The 19,954-nt window shown below is 52.1% G+C and overlaps 7 protein-coding genes across 7 annotated transcripts; 4 read left to right on the top strand and 3 right to left on the bottom strand.

Annotated features, from left to right (window-relative positions):
* Positions 1–1,738: 1,738 nt before the first annotated feature.
* Positions 1,739–3,766, top strand: PV08_06053 (uncharacterized protein; the record flags this gene model as incomplete). Its single annotated transcript, XM_016380391.1, has 1 exon — positions 1,739–3,766. One exon carries the CDS (start codon positions 1,739–1,741, stop codon positions 3,764–3,766), a length of 2,028 nt encoding a protein of 675 aa, XP_016236218.1.
* Positions 3,767–4,876: 1,110 nt separating this feature from the next.
* On the top strand, positions 4,877–6,591 carry PV08_06054 (uncharacterized protein; the record flags this gene model as incomplete). Its single annotated transcript, XM_016380392.1, has 2 exons — positions 4,877–4,966; positions 5,032–6,591. The coding sequence occupies 2 exons, from the start codon at positions 4,877–4,879 to the stop codon at positions 6,589–6,591; spliced, it is 1,650 nt and encodes a 549-aa protein (XP_016236219.1).
* A 1,065-nt stretch (positions 6,592–7,656) lies between these two features.
* On the top strand, positions 7,657–8,029 carry PV08_06055 (glutaredoxin; the record flags this gene model as incomplete). Its single annotated transcript, XM_016380393.1, has 2 exons — positions 7,657–7,807; positions 7,872–8,029. 2 exons carry the CDS (start codon positions 7,657–7,659, stop codon positions 8,027–8,029), a joined length of 309 nt encoding a protein of 102 aa, XP_016236220.1.
* Positions 8,030–8,594: 565 nt separating this feature from the next.
* Positions 8,595–9,667, top strand: PV08_06056 (uncharacterized protein; the record flags this gene model as incomplete). The annotated part of the gene is made up of 3 exons (XM_016380394.1): positions 8,595–8,728; positions 8,786–8,857; positions 8,926–9,667. 3 exons carry the CDS (start codon positions 8,595–8,597, stop codon positions 9,665–9,667), a joined length of 948 nt encoding a protein of 315 aa, XP_016236221.1.
* Positions 9,668–11,047: 1,380 nt separating this feature from the next.
* On the bottom strand, positions 11,048–13,916 carry PV08_06057 (uncharacterized protein; the record flags this gene model as incomplete). Its single annotated transcript, XM_016380395.1, has 2 exons — positions 11,048–13,813; positions 13,887–13,916. The coding sequence occupies 2 exons, from the start codon at positions 13,914–13,916 to the stop codon at positions 11,048–11,050; spliced, it is 2,796 nt and encodes a 931-aa protein (XP_016236222.1).
* Positions 13,917–14,706: 790 nt separating this feature from the next.
* PV08_06058 (uncharacterized protein) lies at positions 14,707–16,950 on the bottom strand (the record flags this gene model as incomplete). Its single annotated transcript, XM_016380396.1, has 1 exon — positions 14,707–16,950. The coding sequence occupies one exon, from the start codon at positions 16,948–16,950 to the stop codon at positions 14,707–14,709; it is 2,244 nt and encodes a 747-aa protein (XP_016236223.1).
* A 2,295-nt stretch (positions 16,951–19,245) lies between these two features.
* Positions 19,246–19,731, bottom strand: PV08_06059 (uncharacterized protein; the record flags this gene model as incomplete). Its single annotated transcript, XM_016380397.1, has 1 exon — positions 19,246–19,731. One exon carries the CDS (start codon positions 19,729–19,731, stop codon positions 19,246–19,248), a length of 486 nt encoding a protein of 161 aa, XP_016236224.1.
* Positions 19,732–19,954: the final 223 nt, after the last annotated feature.

Below are 19,954 nucleotides of genomic sequence, written 5' to 3' on the forward strand. Positions count from 1 at the left end.
ACATGACTTGGCCGGGACGCTAACCAACAGTAGGCCCCGTGGCACGACGTGGGCGAGTAAGAACGGCGTTGCTGGCCTGCATGATGGAACACGGTCACAGCAAGGTGTCTGGCGCTTCATACGCTTCGCTGTGATAGACGAGGCCGCTGTGGAGAACTTCACCCGTGAGTGGGCTTGACTCCTGGTGAAGCGTGACACGTCGACGCAGGTGGGCGATTCGAGACCTGATCAACAACCATAGCGTACATATTGAACGCCCGCTGTGCCTGGCGGCTTCAACGTGGGTGGGAGTTACAAGCTTGATGAGTGGACGCGATTCATGCGGATGGCCATGCAAAGGAGTCGTTTTTGTCGAATCACCTTGATAGCCGACCACAGTCACAGGAAAAGGTAGAAACGGGGGAATCAGCTGGCTGTGACGACACGAGAGCTTCGAGCGAGTGGATGTGCTATGCTTATCCTCAGCTGTGGAACTTGGTCAGGTCGCCACTGGCCGCAATGGCCCTTTCCAGTTGGCAGTGAGTGGTACATGGGTAGTGGTTCAGACACTCCATACCGGGTTTTGTCTGATGAGGATGTCACGGGAACTTCGATATCGCCGTCCCTGGGGCCTTGACTGAGGGATCACACGTCCACTGCGAAACACATCCGGGGTGGTGCGATGCCAGAGTGCCTGGAGATTAGGGATGAACCGTGGACCACGCCACGTCTGCGGCAAGCGGAAAAGACGGGAGAAGAAGGAGAGAAGACGAAAGAAGCCTGAGGAGCCAGGGGTTGCGATTGGAGTAGGTGGTCCGTAGGTACCTCAGGAGCCTCTGACGGGGGAGGACGAAGAGAAGAGTGATGGGCGTCGAATACGAGGATGAGCGGGAAGGACTGGGTATTACCGTAGCAGGCACTAACTACCTACAGTGCCTGGTTAACGTTGGGTGCCTGGAGTGATTGTTAGGCTTCAACGATACCAGGCAAGCCCCCCCGAACAAGCGGCAAATCGCAACGTCTTGACAGCTGTAGACGAGCCTATGGGCGCGAGGCGGGTGCCCGTAGTTTCTATCACAGGGCTTACAGCCTCCCTCCCGCACCCACGGACGGTTCCCCCTTCAGGCCTAGAAGCAGAAGTCCCTGTGGCGGACAAAAGTCTGAGTGCAGGCTTTGTGCTCCGGCATCACCCATTCAATAACCACAGACGGGCCCTCAATTCCTCAAACATTCTCAATCCTCCGTTTGTCTCGACACATCATATCGAAACAGCACTGCCTTGGCCTGGTGCCAACTGCAAACGACCCGAGGCCGAACAATTGCCTCAAACTTGCTCGCGGTAGTGACGGTGCTAGCCCAAGTTACATAATCTCGCTTTTCAGGCCCTATCGACGATCGGGCTGCTGCTGGACTCTGTTTTCCCAGGGCCCCAAAGCAGCATCACCGATCCCTTCTGATCGCTCTTTTCGTCCATACAACACCAGACGTCAGCGGCTTTTACGCTGCACTCATCAACCAGTTCTTCATCGGAGACTTCCTTTTTGTGCCTCACTTTCTGTATCAGCTCCTAGACAATTGTCGACTAATTCGCGGTTCACCGTTACTCACCAACCACCGACCAACAAAACCCCGACCACCGAGAGGCCAACCAGTATGCACGCAACGACCGGCACGGCCTGTTGACCGCCTGTACAAAACAACAACTTGACCCGCCACCTGCGTACCCTTTCTTTCTCCTCGATTGTATTAGATATTCCTAATGGCGTCTCCCATACCTCCAGATCCTTACCACGCTCTGGGCGTGACAAAAGATGCCGAGCTGTCGGCAATCCGCAGCGCTCACCGTAAACTTGCACTCAAATTCCACCCAGACCGAATACAAGATGAAGTGCTCCGGGAAAAGGGCAAAGACGAGTTTCAGAAGATTCAACAGGCTTACGAGATCTTGAGTGACCCTGTCAAAAGGCAGCGATACGACGATAAAGTACGGTTGGCAGAGTTGAGGAAAGAGGCCTTGACGAGAGATCCGCCACCCTCTACCACGAGAGCATATCCTATGAGACCTGCGCCGCAAGCTACCCCCATGTCCACAAGAGAATACCGGGAAGACGGGAATTTCTACGAAGAAGTCCGGCAACCAAGGAACGCCGCTCCTTATGATCATTATGATCCTTACGATGAGCCTGCTCCGCGGCCCACTGGTCGAAAATACAGCGACTATGAGAAAAGGGCTCCGCCACCCGCCCGAGCAGCCGAGAAGACGAAGAAAAATCCTAGCGTAGCCTCGGGTATGATGGCTGCGGCCTTTGCTGCGACACTGAAGAGCCGAGCAGAAAAAACAAGGAATAGCAAAGCGGACGAACGGAGGACAGACAAAGAGAAAAAGCGCGAGAGAAGCGATAAGATGCATACCCGCAAGACTGCGTATGTCGAAGACTCCGATAGCGAAGTTGACTATCAGGAGATCAGACCATCGTTGAAGACTACTTCTCGGTCGAAAACGACCTCTCATTTCGAACCAACGGCAGAGACTACACGCAAAGCATCAGCTCGGACAGCTCGAGCCCGTGACTATGATGATGACAGCGATGACAAGTGGGAGAAACATCATGAAGACAGCAAGGCTTACATGGCAAAAGCTACAAATCGTCCAAGTCTCGAGAGATCTGGCTCAGATGCCATGTACTATTGGAACTCAAGCAACAATAGGCGCAGTAGCGAGAGTGAAAGACGACCGGATTCATCCAAGGGCCGCAGAACGCATGTCGATGACTACTTTGCTCCACAATTCACGAAGTCGACCTCATCCCCTTCCGATCTCCGAACCCGTGTCGAAGAGCGGGTGCCACGGTCGTCTGTTGGTATCACACGCGACCGGGGTCGTGATCGGGAGCGAGAGCGGGAGCGAGAGCGGGAGAAGGACAGCCATCGTGAATGGCAGCGGGAGCGGGAGCGGGAGCGGGAACGGGAACGCGATCGCGAGAGAGATCGGGACCATCGCAAGATGGTGCCACCTGGTCTACACCGCGCCCAGACAGCACCAATACCCAAAGCCGGCTCCAAGAGAGAGCAAGGCACTAGCAAAGGGTCCGGCCTCAAGCATAGTGAGACGCAGCTGCACGATTCGGGCTACGGGAGTAGCTCGGGTCCGCATACTCCCGAGATGAGAGATGAAAGCCCGCCTAGGTCGGCCAAAACCCGCACCAAGTATCAGATCAAGCAAGAAATCGATGGCGATGAAAACATGCGAAGCCATCATCGCGTCAATAAGATTTGGGACGAATATGACGAAGCGCCTGAACCGCGTTTTGGCCGAGGATACCACCGAAGTCCAGAGTCTACAATCCGGGAGCCACTCCCACGGGATTTCGAGCGTCGCAAGGACAAAGCTGAGCACCCCAAGGTCGATACCACAAGTCGTTCCAAGTCGTCTCGTGGAGCGTCATTGATGTCTCCGATGACAAACCCCCCTCCCGTACGAAAAAGTGGTTCCGGACGATTCGAGGAAGTACCTTCTCCTCGGTCCCCTCGGGATACGCCTCCCGTCTCGCGTCATAACAGCGCCCGTGATAAGTTGTTTGCAGAACTGTCCCCAGACGAGCGCGAGACCCCCCGGTACAGCAGACCATATGCCTCCGACAAGATCAACACCTCCTCAAGACGCGAGCCAGTTTATACCAACTATGCAAGGGAGCCGTCCGAGTATCGCGACAACGAGTACAGCCCACGCTTCCGCGAATCGCCACGTACTACTCGACGACCCTCGGTCAGTGTTGGAGGCTATTAACAAATCGTTGAATCGGCGGCGGCTGGCTTTGGCCAGACCGTACGAAGTTCCTCTCACTCCTTTATTGGCTCACCAGTTGGTAGCCAATTTGCTTCAAGTCTATACGTTGGGCGGGCATTTCACCGTACCTTTCTGCTTTGTTTTACCATTTTGGAAGTAAGCTCATGGTGGGTGGGCTCGAGGTCTGGCAGGGATGGAGGAACGGTAACGGGAGTCATGGAGGCCGTGGAAGTTCGCATTGGAGAAGTAATATATTGCATCTGAGGTTGGTTCGATTCCAAAGCCCAGGTCGACAGGACACATTTTCAGAGCCAATACACGAGTATATGGTCTCTCACGATCAGTATGAATTGTCACATTTGCTCAGACTCGGCGTTGTACACTTCTACATAGCATTTCCCCATTCCCCCTGGGAATTGATGAGTAACGAAATCAAAACATAAGTTATTTCGTAAAGACGGAGAGCATCTGGCTGAGCACGGGCTCGTTGACAGCTCGGCGCACGTCAAGGCCAGCAAAAGCTTCCTCCATGTTTACTACGTTGATGTTGCTGCAGTCCTTCTTGTTGCCCAAACGTGGTGTTTGCTGTCCATTGGTCGATGAACCGAGATACTGGAAAACTCGTACCCGCCAAGTGGTTTGTTGACATGGATCATGCATTAAGCGAAACGGGTCGGGGACTCTGCAGCAGCGCGCAATCTTTGCCCTTCGTGTTTCAACTGCAATAATACCCTTTCTTGATGCTCTTAGAATATTGCTAAGTCCCTTTAGCCTGCATTGTTCCGGTCTTCCACTTACGAGCACAATCCAGCGATCGAAACCCATTGCCTCTGCTGCTTTGAAGTGGTGCGGGTCTATATCACGCCCAGCTCCAGCGTTCGCCCCTTCTGCTGCTGACCGCCGATCTGCACGCCCCCCTCGATTCGACGATATCCCCTGCGAATCGTCCGGCACAAGTCCCGCGTTTTCTCTTTTCCCAGGCCAGCACGAAAAAGCCTCCCGAGTGCGCTGCTGCATGGCCGGTGCGATTGATCGTACATGGCGCTTTCACCCTGAGTTGAGGGGAAGCCCGTCGAGCGCTCTAGGGACCAAATAGTATTAGTATCACAAATGGCAGGTGTTGCTTCTACGGGACCGTCACCCGCCGTCGTGAACGGTACAAACAATGGTTATGATGCTGTTGGTTCTGTGAGTCAAGAGGTGAGTGAGTTTGGAAGAGGCGGTTCGGTACCAAGGGCGTACCCCGCTGACTGGCAATTCTACAGAACTCAACCTCAACCAAAACACGTCCAAATGGTCTGCGCCAGAACTCCAATGGCTCCGCGCGGATGCCACTCTCGAGCCTCGCACCGAATCGAAAGGACAGCAATAGCACGGGCCGCGCTTCTCATAACAGGGTAGAGGAACTAGGCCAGTCGACTGGCTCACTGGGACGGAGTGGCAGTGAGTCGGATAGCTTGCTTGATCTCTACAACCAGAGCAGTGGAAACGTCAGTCGACAAAATGTGAGTCGGCAAAACAATCAGGGCGATAATGACATCCCCGAAAACATGTACCGGCCGCGAGATGATGATCCCGAGGGTTGGATTCACCGGGACAAGCTCGCTAAGATCGAGAGCGAAGAACTGCAGGCTGCCGGGATCAACCTGGCAAATGCACGACGCACCGGCAACAAGAACACGAGGAGGGAGACGAGCCGGGGTCGACGAAGTGAGGAGCGTACGGTCTCAGTCAAAGGCGAGTCGGAAGAAACGAAGCCTTGGCCGTTGGATGAAGAGGACGAACGTAACGATTGGGATTTCCGCACCCCGGAGGAGATAGCGGCAGACCAAACACCCTCTCCCGTCTATTCCCACCCAGTCTTGAAAAAGTCAGGCTCAAAGATCCCCGTCCTCACGTCAAGCCCTCTGCCAATCCCGCACGAAAGAATTGAGCGGGATACACCTTTGAACAGGAAACGTACTATTAGTAATAGTATGAGCCCTGAAGACGGCATACCTGTGTTAAAGACACGAATGCGAAGAGGTAGCGCGGCGAGCGCAGATGGGCAAGGCGAAACCGACTCTCTTGCAACAACACCCGTATTCGCTAATGGAACCAAGTTACCTACGGCCAAACAATCATCGCCCACGAAGGCGAAGCCGAAAACAGGCCAGCCATCCCCTCCGGAATCATCAACCGGAAAGAAAGTGTCTGTGTCAACGGCGACACGAAAGCCGTCTACAAATATAAAGAACGGCACAACGCCTTCACCTAGTCAGAGGCCAGGGACAAGGTCAGGAGAGCTGGACAGACCACGAACTGCGATAAATAGACCTGAAGGAGATCCCCCTTGGTTGGCTACCATGTATAAACCAGATCCGATGTTACCGCCAGATCAGCAGATCATTCCTACTCATGCCCGGAGGCAGCAGCAGGCTCAATGGGAAGATGCCGGAGCAATACCTAGCACATATGATCGAAACTTCTCACCGTTGGCGATCCACAGCCCTTCAGTTTCAAAGGGAGCATCTCCAATGTTACCGTCGGCTCCATCTCCTGTCGATGAACGGGACATCGAACGGGACGGTGCGTCTTGGCCACTTAAACCTGTCGCCAGTCCAAATCTGAGACATGCCTCAAGTCCCCGGCCTGGCACGAGCGGAAGTACAAATGGCGGATACAGCACCATGCCCAGAGTGGCCAGTCCTGCAATCATGCACAGCCCGAGGATGGGCAATATTTCGACGGTACCAGGGCAAGTGACGAAAGTCCAGCGGATAGAACACCAAGATGAGGATGCGGTGGTGAAGGACAAGAGCTGCGGGTGTTGTATTGTCATGTGAGAGTCAACATTTGGCGTGTTTGGCGGTATTCTTCACAGCACAAGCGGTTTGATTTTCATTTGTTTATGGATGGTGATACCTTTTTTTGCTATTGATTCTTGACGCAATTTTAGCGGGAGTGACCTGGGATTGACCAGACTGGGAAGCGCACGGCTTGGGAGTTAGTCATAAGCCCTTTTTCTTTCTTGTCTCTCAATACCACTACTGGATCATTGTTGGAGAACCTAAGTGTTGATGATATGCGTACTGAGAGAAGCCGACGGGCTAGACTGATGGACCGTGAGGAGAGAGTAAGTTTGTCACGGATGCTTGCTCAGTTGGTCAACAACGATGGGATGGGGGATGTCCACTCTGACTTTGCGGTGTACAAACCTCTCCGATACTCTGAGATATCTGGAAAGCACCTCGGATCTTTGTCGAGAAGTTCGAGAAGATACGTGTGTCGAGATCCTCATCGTCGCGGCAGGTGAGAAATAAGAACCACGTCCATAATGTATAGAAGTCGTAATGGCTCAGATTCGAGGAATATATATTGTGTAAGTGACTGCCTTGAGGAGGGTTTGGTGTGCACACGTTTGTATACGACGGTCCGAAGTACAGACAGACGTGTGGCAGTATGCAAGTTCAACTAGTGCCGTTAGTAGATCTTGATATACGTGCTGCTGCCACTTTAAGCAGATCCCGCGCAACTTGCCTCCGGAGGACACATTATAAACTAGAAGGCCGCGTTTAAAGAATGAGTGGTTAGTAATCGCTCAACCTTGAAGCGGCGGGATTGATCACATCATCGGCGCCACATCGCTCTGACTTGCATATACTGTAGGTCATCGCAGTGATTTGTCACTTGGACACTTCTGGCCCTCGTCTAATTCAAATACTGGTCCCTCTTTACTCCGTCCTGTACAGTATATCTATCACTGACGTGCTTACCCCCCCAACCCAGTCGAACCGAACCCTCTATCCAACACCGCCAACATAGCTCCTTCACTCTCCTCTTCATTACGCCCTCTGCGCAACATCGCACGGTCATTTGTCGCCCAGGCACGATCAACATCTCCCGCCAGCATGTCCGCTGCAAAGATCAAGGCCCAGCAGATCATTAACGAGAACGGCGTTGTGGTTTTCAGCAAGAGCTACTGCCCGTACTGCAGAGCCACCAAGTCATTGCTGAACGACAAGCATGCAAACTATTTCCTGATGGAGTTGGATCAAGTTGGTACGTCGAATTCGGTCTGCAGTCACCTTTTGGAGGCCAGGAACTAACAAACATGCTGCTACAGACGACGGCGCTGCACTTCAAGATGCCCTGGAGGAGATCACTGGCCAGCGCAGCGTCCCCAACATCTTCATCGCACAAAAGCACATTGGTGGAAACTCAGACATCCAGGCAAGGAAGGGAGAGCTTGACGGTCTTTTGAAGAGCGCAGGTGCCATCTAAAGTGGATGGGACAATGGGCCATGATAAACCTGACTTGTAAAGATGAGACTAGACATAAAAATATCGGATGTGGGTTGGAAGAAGGACAATGTCCTTTGACCGTGGATTCAGACAAGTAAACCCGGGCAGCGCGTGGACTAGATATTAATGAAGCAGTCACAGTGCAATACTGATCCAACCATCAATCCCCCTAGCAAGGCGTATAATGCGATCGTGTTGGTTGTCTTTGTCTCCTGTAAGTTGCGACTGGCTTGCAAGCTCAAAATGTATGCACCTCCTCAGATCACAGGATGATTTACTTTCGACGTTGACCGCCTGTCGCGACAAAAGTCACTCGCCTGAACCCTTCAAGTTCTGCTTGAGCAAAGCACTGGCTTCACTTCACTTCATATCCATGGCACTTCCCCTCTGATGCCTCGCTTGGCGAAATCAAGGTAGTGAGAGCGTCGCGACTTTCGCACGTTTTCCCGACGAACTCTTCTTCCTCTTGCCATATTCGATCTTTTTCACTACGTCCTGCTCTTTGTCTAATCCAACTCGATCTCAAATCACGGCAGACACAGCCATGGCAGATCCGACTGAGGAAGTCATGACAGCACCTGCTGAGCAAGTCATGGCGGAATCAACTGAACAAGCCATGGCAGAACCGGCTGAACAAGTCATGAGAGAACCCGCTCAGCGAGCAGCCTCGCCTGCTAGGTATTTCTCGTGCTCCTCCCAGATCGAGTAGTAACTCTCATTCTGACCAGTCTACAGTGTGATTTCTGACTGGCAGACCGACGATCAGATGGAGGCGCAGGAGATGTCCAGCGACGAAGAACCTCAAAGGTAAGGTCGTCGCGACTGTTGTACCTATGCTGCGTAGATACTGATGTTCCCTTTTTTTCGCCTCACAGCTTCACCATTTCACCTCTTGTCACGGTCATTGTTGGCAAACGTCGCAAGCTGTACAAATTGCACCGAGCCCAACTCATGGACAAGAGTCCGTTCTTTGCGGCCTGTCTGTCGTCGGGAATGGTCGAACAGCAAAAGAACGAAGTTGTCCTGCCGGAGGACTCTTGCCGCGGCTTTGACATTGTTGCAGACTGGGTGTACAACAAGAGCGAGTGGGACACGGTCACGATGGAAGGATCCATGCTTCGGGCGTACGTTCTCGCGGACAAGTACGGCATGCCTAGTCTCCAGAACGCCTTGATCGACAAGCTCGGCCACTTCTGGACGTACAAGACCCGCATCCGACCTGCGCGCGTCCTGTGGCTTGCACGCAATGCGATGCCCGAGTGTCCCTTGTACCGTCTGGCCACCGAGCAATTGGCGTACGAACTCAAGAAGGAGGGCAAACACTACGGGGACAAGCAAGACACGACTCCTCCGACAATGGTCAAGACTGAGCCAAATGCCGAACCCCAGCCAACTCGCACGGTCGACGCCGACGTCGATCGTGCAAAGGAACTCACAAAGGCACTTGCTCATCCAGACTTGTCTACCAAGTTGCTCTGGGGAGCCATTCACGCGTCCAGATCAACCAGACCCCCGGCAAAGGCTTCCGTCTTCTACCGCGTTCCGGTGAACAAACCCAGAAAGAGAGTTGCGGTGGAAGATGTGGACAGTCCCGACGCAAAGAAGCATGCTGGCTGAGTCTTCTTTCCGCGGGAGAAAGTGTCTCGACTTGTTGAGGTCGATTTGACATGGTCATGCCTTGATGTGCCTTATGGGTTTTTTCTTTTGTTATTTGCTGGCTTGCCTCTGCATAGGACGTGCATGCACACTGGAATGGTAGATCCATTGATCATGGCTGGCGTTTTGCATGTGTGTGTTTTCGGGGGGTCGTGCACGCGTGTGCATGTGTGTGCGCAGTTGAAATAGCGGCCAGGACAGAGAATGGAAATGAGATCAATTCGACATGAAAGTTTTTCTGTTTATTTAGTGCCTAGTAGTTCTGCCACTTTTGTTTGGGTTGTGTCGTGGTGTAGTGACGAGCGGAATTTTCCCTCGGCAGACAAGAAGATTGTCAGTAGCAACGAAGGTTAGTCGGTCACCCTGTGCAGTCTGCAGGTGGTAGTGGTGGTGGTGGTGGTGATGATACTCTGTCCGTGCAGATGTTATGTACAATGAATGAACGGACGTTGACGGTACCTGTGTACCTATGTAACTATGTATATACCTCGGTAGGTAGGTAGGTAGGTAGGTAGGTAGGTAGGTCATCTTCAAGGCACCCGACCGAGAGCCAGTTAGGTACGTACGGAACGTGACTTACAGTCCGTGAGGGTACATTGTGCAGTACCCTACAAAATACTGAACTGGCGACGAGCGATCATCGTTTCACGTGTTTTTGTTTTTTGTTTTTGTGTTTTCCCGGCTGGGTGGGATATCGACGTCGCCGTAGGTCGCCGTCAAAGTTTTGGGTACGTGTCGGGAATAAACGACAAGGCTGGAGATGGAAAAGGGGGGGGGGGGGGGGGGGGGGGAAAAGGAGGGAAGCCCCCGCCGTGGTCATTATTATTATTATTATTATTGACCACGGGAGAGAGAGAGAGATAGTATCGATCGGTGTATCAAACGTCCATTCAACATGACTACTATTTTGATAACTGTGAATATACCATCGTCGACAAACACCGTCGATATCGACATCGTCAGCTCCTGTGGTCACAGTACGGAACCCAGGCATCTTCCTTCCCATTTTACAGTATATATCGATCGACAACATTTGCGACGTCAGGGAATCTACGGCTGCGCCCGCGGCGTCCGTCTGTCTACCTGAGTGAGTGAGTGAGTACCTGGCCAGGTTCCTGGTAATGCATTAACTAAACCGAAACACTTCCCACGGTTCCATGCCTGATCATCATGGTGCCACAGGCATGCCGGTACTGCATGACACATCTACCCTACCTACCTAGTATTCCAGACCTCGTGTACCTATCACAAGGTAGATACATACTCTCGACTAATACATATCATACCAGCATCCATCAGGTTTTGGCTTGACCACCACCACCACCACCACCACCACCACAATCACTTCATCAGTAATTCCAATTGTTCTCTTCTCCTCTCAATGGCAGCTTGCGCACGTTTAGATTGTTGCGTCATGTCCTTGACATCACCAATACCCAAGGGATCCAAGTCCTCGGCCAAATTCTGCACGACGCCAAAGCCATCGTCACCATTCTCTCCTTCTTCCTCTGCATGGACACGACCAACATGGCCTTTGTTATGATCATGATCATCATGAAACTCCTCGACATCATTCGTTTCGTCCATAAAGTTGCCTTCCCGGGGATCAACGTAAGGATTTGTCTGCTCATTGCGATTCGCGCCACTCGTGTCTTTTATAGTTTCTGAATTTCTCTCTCTCTGCAAGACATCAACACGCTCATCTCGTATAGGTTCGGCCGCCTCCGTCGTCACCATAGGACTTCTCGTCCTAGTCATCTGTGCCTGTGTGCCTTGACTCGAATGCTGCGACGACGGCGAAGCTGTTCCAGAAATAGGCGTTCTCATCCCTCTGTTCATCGGTTCTGGACTTTTTTGTCTAGTCAATCCCACGCTGGCTTCAGCGGTCTCCACTCCGATCAAGACAGGAGTTCTAGCCCGGCTTACAGGTATCGACGACGAACCAGATTGACTTTGACTTTGGGAACCACCGACTGATGTCCATATATCACTTGTCTCGCCATCGCCCACCTTGACCGTGGGCTTGCTGTTCATCTCCTCGTCCGTTCGTCCGAAGAGTTCATTCCACCATCTCGCTTCTCCAGGCTTTGGGAAAATCAACCTCTCCTTTCCCCGTACATTATCATCCACGACGGGGTCGTACTTCGGGTTGATAAACTCCTTTTTCCTCGCCAGAAAGTAGTCCCATACACTTCGTGTACGCTCGGCGAGTCGTGCATCCTTTCTCTCCTTCTCACTGTCACCAAGAAAAGTCCCGTACTGGCACGAATATAGATGGTATAATAATCTCCTCAAGAATCGTTCTGTGAATTCAAAGCGCGTCGGATACTGATGGACCAACTGATATGTTGCATCGAGAAACTGGTGGAAAATCGGACTCGTCTCTTTGACCTTGGTGGTGGGCTTTTCCTTGTCCTTTCCACCACTGCGCGAAACGATTCGGCGGTTAGCTTGACTCTCGCTATCGTTACCACCTGCGTCCATGTCCGAATCAATGTTGAGACTCTCGCGCGAGTCGTTATTCCTCGTATTTGAAAAGAAACCCCTTGCGCTGAGAAAAGCATTCTCGAAAGCCTTCTGCGCCCCTGACATGGCACCGGACTGTTCTTTCCCATCGGGGTCCTCGTTGCCACGGCCTATCCTCTCGTTCTCAATGTGGAACCACTTGTCCGAACTCAGAAAGCCCGATCGGTGCTTGAACATGTGTCCGAAACTCAGCCAGTCTTTCTCGACCAGCACAATAAAGCCTTCCAGGGTGCGATAGTAAGGGTCTAGACACAATTGGCTCAGAGATGAGAGCTGGCTTGTGCGATCCCAACCATCACTGCAATGAATGAGCACATGACTATGCTGAAGTCCAACCTGGCGAGCGATCAGGCCCACTCCATCCAGAACACTGGAAATATGCTTCAGCCAGTCGCTCTTCTGCAGTAAGTCGCGGTTTGGGCCGAGGGGAGTCAGATCCGAATCCTTGAGAGCATCCACAACCTTGTTCAAACTGTCTCGCATAACGTGGATATTGTCGATGCCCAAGTACACTTTTGTGGCAAATTTGTAGTTGTTCATATCTTCCGATCCCATGCCTGTAGCATGATTTACCATGGCATTGATACTCGGCCGGGCGTCAACTATCAGATTTCTCTGCTGTGCACCGTACACCAAGGGCTTTTTCTCATCTGCGTCTGAAGCCGTATCACCATCCCCGCGCAACTTGGAAATCACTGCGTCTTCCAACGCTTCAGGATCAGGCTGTTGCACATCGTCGATATTCGAACTCGGGTTCGAAAGAGTCATGTTCGACATGTTCGATCCTCCTGAATCCTCGCGCTCTGGTGGTGGTGAGTTGTACTCACTCAACGGCCGTTCTGCTCGCGTCGTGTTGAATATGGCCGCCAGCAACTTTTCATCCTGGATGCTTCTATTCCCTCGGACACCAACCAGTGGCTGTGAACATCTTGTGATGGAGCAATCGTTAACCGGATGCAGGTATGTTAGGACCGGTATTCTCGCACGTGAGCGATAAGACTTTGCGTAATTCAGTGTCACGTCGGATATCGAGGCTGGGACAGGCAACAGGGCAGGATATGTAGGGCTGAACGAGTAATCAGTGTTGAGCTTTGATATCCTCCACTTGCGTTCTTTCGCCGGGTTTTCCACTCCCATCCGCCTCCACTCCCGCATAGGGTCATACAATGCCCATCCGCTCGGCCTCATATCTCGCTCGGCACCGGTGGGGGCATAGCTGAAGGCGTAGAGCTTTTCGATTCCGCTCAGTTTGCATGTCCAAGCCCTAATGCTATCATATACATCCCGCGCCTTTTCTTTGGCCGCGTCCTGAAAGAGGAAGCATACAAACGTGAAATCGCGGCATCGGAGGCGGATAGAGCTGGGCTGTCGGGAGGCGAGTGGCGCGGGCCGAAAGTTGCACTGCTGGATGATAGGGTATGTAATCCAGAGTTCTCTCGGTCTAACGGCTCGGGCAAGCGTGTCCTCCGATGCTGGAGGTGCAGGTGCAGGAGGAGTGTGGACGAAGATGAGGTGGTGAGGTGTGAGGTGTAGAGTTCCATTGACATGCTCGCCTCGTCTTGAAAGGGTTACATTGTCAACCTACGACAATACCGTTAGTCGTCTTCGGCCTTGAGACGTCGTTTGCTGCTTCGACAAAAGTGCTGAGACTAACCTTTGCAATTCTGGTGCGTTCCATCGCCATGGTGCTGAGTTCCTAGATAGCCACCACCTTGACTCAAGCTAGGCTGCGGCTCAGGCTATGGCATGGTTGATGTATACAGGCGTCGGGCAATCGGCACTTGTCGGTGCAAAATAATCGAGGACAAAGATTCGACTTGGGCAGGAATAGTTCTTCGACGACGTCTGCTGGTGATCGCGGGGACAAACGTTGTCTGTACGGACGTCAGATGGATATGGCTTGCTGGTTGCCCGCCGACAATTCCTTAGCGCAGCCTCATTCAGCCTTGTCGCCCCAGCACACCGCCATACAAACACACTACTTTTGCGGTTGGAAAATATGTACGGAGAACTGGAGTCAGGTTCACACCATTGTCTGGTATCACGAACGTTCGACTCTATCACTCCTGTCACTCTAAGGGTGTCTTCAAGATTTCATTGTTTTCGTTCATAGTTTTCAAGTATGACCTATAGGCAGATGAATCGTCCGACTGTTCGTTCTCATTCTCGTTCTCGCATTACGGACCCCAGCAGATCTCACTTCCATCTTCACTGTAGGCCCAATGCATTATGGACAGGGTCAGTGTTGATGCCGGGTCTAGCATCCAATCATCGCTGTTTGTACAAGTACAGACCTGAAGTCCCATCAAGGACTTGTCAGGATTCTTCAATGCATATAACCAATCCCATGGTAACTTTTGCTCCTTATGCACCATGAACGCCATGCTGTTTACAAAATGTGGCTCGCAGTCTCCGTCTATGGTAGACATTATTCCAATGTCATGCGCACATCATATCGTGCATGAAATGCCTGTTTATAAAAAATCATCAATGTTTCTCAATATTTCGGGGGCCTCGCCTTGCTGGTGTGGACTTCTCGGATCAAATGCACTAGGAATTTGGTCGCCTACTGACTCGGCGGAGGATCCAAACACTTCGTGCGGAAGTAGCAGGCCCTTTGTCCTCGCCGGCTTGGGTGTCTTATTGGGCACGGCCAGATCTCCAGCTGTCGTAATGCCAAAAGGCGAAGCCATAAATTCAGTGGCTCGTGGTGAAAAGAGAGACGGTGTTTCTGGGACATCCTGCGCAGCAAGATCCATCATCGGCGAGCCCGTGATCAAACCCAATCTTGGAGTTTTGGCTGGTTCTGGTGACGACGCACCCGATTGCGTTTCATCGAAACGTTCTCTGAATGGAAGAGGCCTCGGCGAGACGTTTGGTGAAAGACTGCGCATTTCTGGACCGGTGGCTGCTAGGCCTACAGCTTCCGGTTTCGGAGGTGTGGCTATCTTGTCCAGGATCTGACTCAACTTTACGGGCGTTTCGATCCTATCCATCGGTTCGGTCTTGGGAAAGAGAGGGACCGGTGGAAGTGCCTTGTTCAATCGAAGAGACGGCCTGCTCGGAGCCGGAGGATGGTCAGCCGGCTTGGTTGTGGGTGGGCCTGCTGTTGGTCTCTCCCATGGTTGCGTAGACGTCTGCTGGACTGGCTTCTTCGCAACAGGCGTGTCCATGATCGGGGAGGATGACTCGGGGAGTTTCCACCATGTTGACTTGGGATTGAAAGCGTGATCGCCATAAAAACCCCTGGCCACATTTGCTCTGAAGTCTGCCAATTGATAGATTAAGCTCATATTAGGTCCAACCCATTGACTTCGTTCTTTCACGGACATATACATCGAATGGAAATCCGGCTGGTAGCCTTTGTAAAGGCCATAAGCAATCACCAGCGAGGCCGACCGAGATACACCCAATTGACAATGGACCAAGACCTTTTTGCCGGCCTGCACACGCTCGTCGATGATTCGGCATAAATTATACAGGTCCTCCAAGATTTCAGAATTATGATCCCAGGGCACATGCAGATATTCGGGTTGTTTCTTTTGTAAGAACGAAGTCGGTCTCGGCGTGGTGGGTGTTTGCAATTCGCTTACTTGTGGCCACTCCCAAGCTGATTTGAATGACATTTCAGAAATAGCAGTCTGCGGTTCAGACATCGTTTGAACGGGAGCATCCACTTCGAACGGAGTAGCGATCTCCTTCGCCACGTTGATGACTGTATCGAAATTGCTTGCTTCTTCCGCCGTAGGTTCGAGATACAGGTACACACCACTATCATAGATGCGCACTGGGCCATTTGGGTATCCCTTTTCCTGAGTTTCCTGTGACTTCTGAGGGTGGAACTCATCTTCCTCTTTCAAATCAGGAAGAGCGTTCGTCCCAGAAAGAGCAGAATTGCTTGAATCGGAGCCAGAGCCAGAGTAGGCAGAACCACCTGCTGGCAAGTGCAGAAAGAGCCCTTGGGAAGAGATCTTGGTTGGGGATGCAAGCGAGGCTAGCGAAGGGGTTGATTGCATATGATGTAGAGAAGGTCTTGAGCTCGGCGTAGGGGGGACATCCAGTGTCCGTGAGAAGGCAAGCTGCTGAAAACCAGGGGTTCTGATCGTCAAATTCGTAGGCTTTTTTCGCCCCGTCCTCGGGGTATCCTTCAACGGGGAGGTTGGCGCGGAAAAGGCGTGGGACGTCTCCAGTCCAGTTGCTGTTGCAGGTCGGGGTAAAGATACTACGTTCATGTTGAGCGACAACTTCTTGACATTCTTCGAGCTGTCCGTGAATGTTGGTGGCGGTATTGAGGGGGCCGTGGACATTATGTTGGGAAGTTGATTCGGCGCCTGTGGCTCGCACTGCTGTTCTGGCAGAGGCCTTGCAATTATATTTCGAAATGGCGACACAGGAGGCATGGAAGTTGCCGACTCTGGCGATGAAGAAGGTGATGAGTCTGTCAGGAAGGGGGAGTCAAAGGTAGAATTCGTAGTGGTAGGTGAGGAGTCTGTGGATGCCGTTGTCATGGAGGTGACACTTCCCCGGTGCAAACGTGTAGGCTCAAGGGATGTGGAATGAGGTTTTGCGTCGGTGATGAGTATCTGAGTTTCGCTTTGTATTGAGTCTGGTAAAGGCAATTCGTCCATATCCTTTGACACGCTTGTGTCGGTTTCCCCAACGACTGTCATGAACGATGGGAAGGGTGTGGACATGATCGTGCCAACTCCGATGGGCATGTTAGAAAATCGTGGCAACGGTGGTCGTCGTTTCTTCGAAGATGATGTGGAGGGGTCGGAAGGGAGGTAGTCTATGGAAGAGACTGAAGAGGTCGAACCATGACGAGGAGAGGGTCGTGTTGAGGCGCAACCGTTGATCAAGTCGAAGGATCTTTTGCGATGATGGCAATTAGCACTGCCTGGAGCATCTTGTAACATTGTGGCTTGCGACCGTGACTATGCCTGCGACTGCGGATGGCCCAAGGTGCATTGTATAATTCGCATTGACAATCACTTTTGCATTCGCAGTCGCAGAGGAACAATGAGATGCTGGGGAAGTGAGGTTGAGTCAACGTACCACGATCAAAACAAAGCACGACAGAGATGCCACAGAGCGTGCAGCAACTTGAGGGAGAAGTCTGACGACAAGGGCTCCTCTTGCAGTTTCAGATTCGGCGCGTATCCAAAGTGCGGCGCAGCAATTCGCCTGAGGCTCTCGCTCGAGTCCAATCCCCGCGGCTGGAGAATTGGGAAGTAATACGGGCTCGGGAGATGTGAACGATGGTGCCCTTCTCGTAGGAATGTGCGTGTGTATCGGTGTGCACGATCTGAGGGTGCGATGGTCCTGGGCAGGGCGGCCAGGTGTGAACGAGTCGGAGGACAGGTGAGGGTGACTGAGGCTGGCGACTGAGTGGTGAGGGTTCTGCGACAAGCGAGAGAAGCAAGACTAGCAGCAACGTGGAGTTCGAGCCAGGGAGAGAATAGCAAATCGAATGGAGACACAGGCGCGGGATATGGCGCAATGGGGGAGTCGGAGGTGAAGCAGGGACGAGAGTCGATACAAAGATCCCAACTTGCTGGAGAGAATGCAGCGACACGGTGAATTATCTGTCGATCAGCAATCTCGCACCTGAAGCCTGCCTGTGGTGTCTGCCTCTGGCTGTCTGGCTGTCTGGCTGTCTGTTCAGCGCTTTGACGGTGAAGGCGACTGTTCCCTGCAGCCTCTGAAGGGGTTTGCATGCTGAGGCTGCGATTGGGAGGCTGGTCAAAGCCCCTCCATCCTGAAACGGTGCCAATGCTTCTATAAAAAGATTCTCCATGCCGGCCTCATTGGCCTGCGAAATTTGCCGCGCGCATCCAGGCGTGCCACAGACAGCTCATGGGCCAACAAATCGACAGATAAACCCGCTGTCTCCCGGATGCGTCCAGACACCAATGTGAGAAGTCCAAGTCGAACAGCGCAGGCGAGATGCTGATTCTATGATGCTCAACAACTCGACAGAGAGCATGTAGATACGGAGTCAAAGACACCCATCCGCCTACTGTTGTGTTGTATTACTCCCCGGTTGTCCCTTGATTTTCTACACCGTTCAACTGAATGGAGATTGCTCTTCGTTTCAGATTGCTACAAGCCAAACAAAGCAAAGTTGTCCATGCGCCCACCTGTCCAGCTGTCTAAAAAAGGACAACACTACGGAGAGTTAAAGTATTTTGATTCCCCCCCAGAAATAACACCTGGCCCCAAAACAACGGCTTTTTTCGTCTCCTTGTGCGATTTTGATCCTTGTTGGTAAATCGGCCGTACAAGTTCCCCTTCTGAAGATGCGCCATGAATCCCACGGCCCAGGCATTAACCAGTTGATCGATGCTGAGATTCATCGGCCCATGACCTTCGATGGCAATCACTAAGTATGCTCGGTCCATCGAGGCTAGTCAGCTTACTGTTGCCATAAGAGGTAAGCGACCTTTCGTGTTCGAAATCTATTTTGTACTGTTCCAAAGCGAAGTTCTTAGGTTAGGGAGGGGAAATGGTCTATTTTCATCAGCGAACCTCGCCGACGGTCCGAATGCTACAGACGCTCCGGTCTCTCGCGCGTATACGGAGTAGCAAGTGCAGACTGCCCCTGCCCAGCTTAGGCCAGTGGTATGCGAGGGGATCGTCGCGTATTTCCAACAAATGGATAACTATGGGGTATAAGTATGCAATGTTATGTTTTCCCAACCTGCCCTGCAGTGTCCCCAAGAAGTTATCCCTACCGCCCAGTTCAGTCCTTTTTCCAGAACACCCAAAACCCATACCGGTGACTTCGTGTCTCATCCATTTATTAACCCCGTGCGCCTTGGCCCCAAAATGTCGTTCGAATGTCGTAGTATCAATGGTGAGTCGGCGATATGGAGTGGAGTGAGAGGATCGTAACCGATTCACCCTGACATGCTCCATACGTCGAAAAGAAGGAAAAAATCTGTCAAAGGGAAATTATAGGTTGTCGAATGAAGCCCGGCGTTCAACATCAAAAGAAATGAGAGTCAACCTCTTCAATACTTCTGAGCATCCCTCTTGTTCTTCATGTACAGCTCTCCGATGCCTGACTTTTGCCGGTTGACTTTTTGTCGAGCATTTATCGCCGCAGAGTAATGAGAAAAAGAGAAATTCGACCAGTCCCGGTGTTCTCTGGTCGGTCTGGATACTTCGACCACCTTGGCTAGCTTCTTCTGGGGCTTGTCGTAGGTGAAGATGTCTTCAAACTCGAAGTCCTGGGAGGACAAGTCCATCGAGTCAAAGTTGGTGTTTTTCAACACTTCTCGTTCGGCATCTGAAAAGACGACGTCAAAACTCGCGGTTCTCGTGTAGGGCACCAGTTGGACTTTGGGCACAAGGCCTGGCGAGACGGCAGCTATTGACTGGACTGATGTGCAGGATGATTTCCGTTCCTCAGATGATCGACCGGAATTGGAATCCAGGGACCGCGGACTGTGGGGAGGCGACTCCAAAGGGGGGCTGTTGTATGAGTAAGGGGCCATGGCGATCAAGGAGATGATGGCTTTGGTCAAGTTCAGTGAAGATGTTTCGATATAGAAGCGACGGTACGAGTACGGGATGGTGGGAGGGAGATGATTTCTTTAATGGACAGTGAGTCACTGAGATATGGCGTGACCAGAGGTGTTGGCTGTAATAGAATCAGTCGGTCGAAACTTTCGTACGCGTCGAATGCCTGCAGTGATGGATTGTGCCCGCAGGAGGAGT

The sequence above is a fragment of the Exophiala spinifera genome (assembly GCF_000836115.1).
Source record: "Exophiala spinifera strain CBS 89968 unplaced genomic scaffold supercont1.4, whole genome shotgun sequence".
Classification (NCBI taxonomy): domain Eukaryota; kingdom Fungi; phylum Ascomycota; class Eurotiomycetes; order Chaetothyriales; family Herpotrichiellaceae; genus Exophiala; species Exophiala spinifera.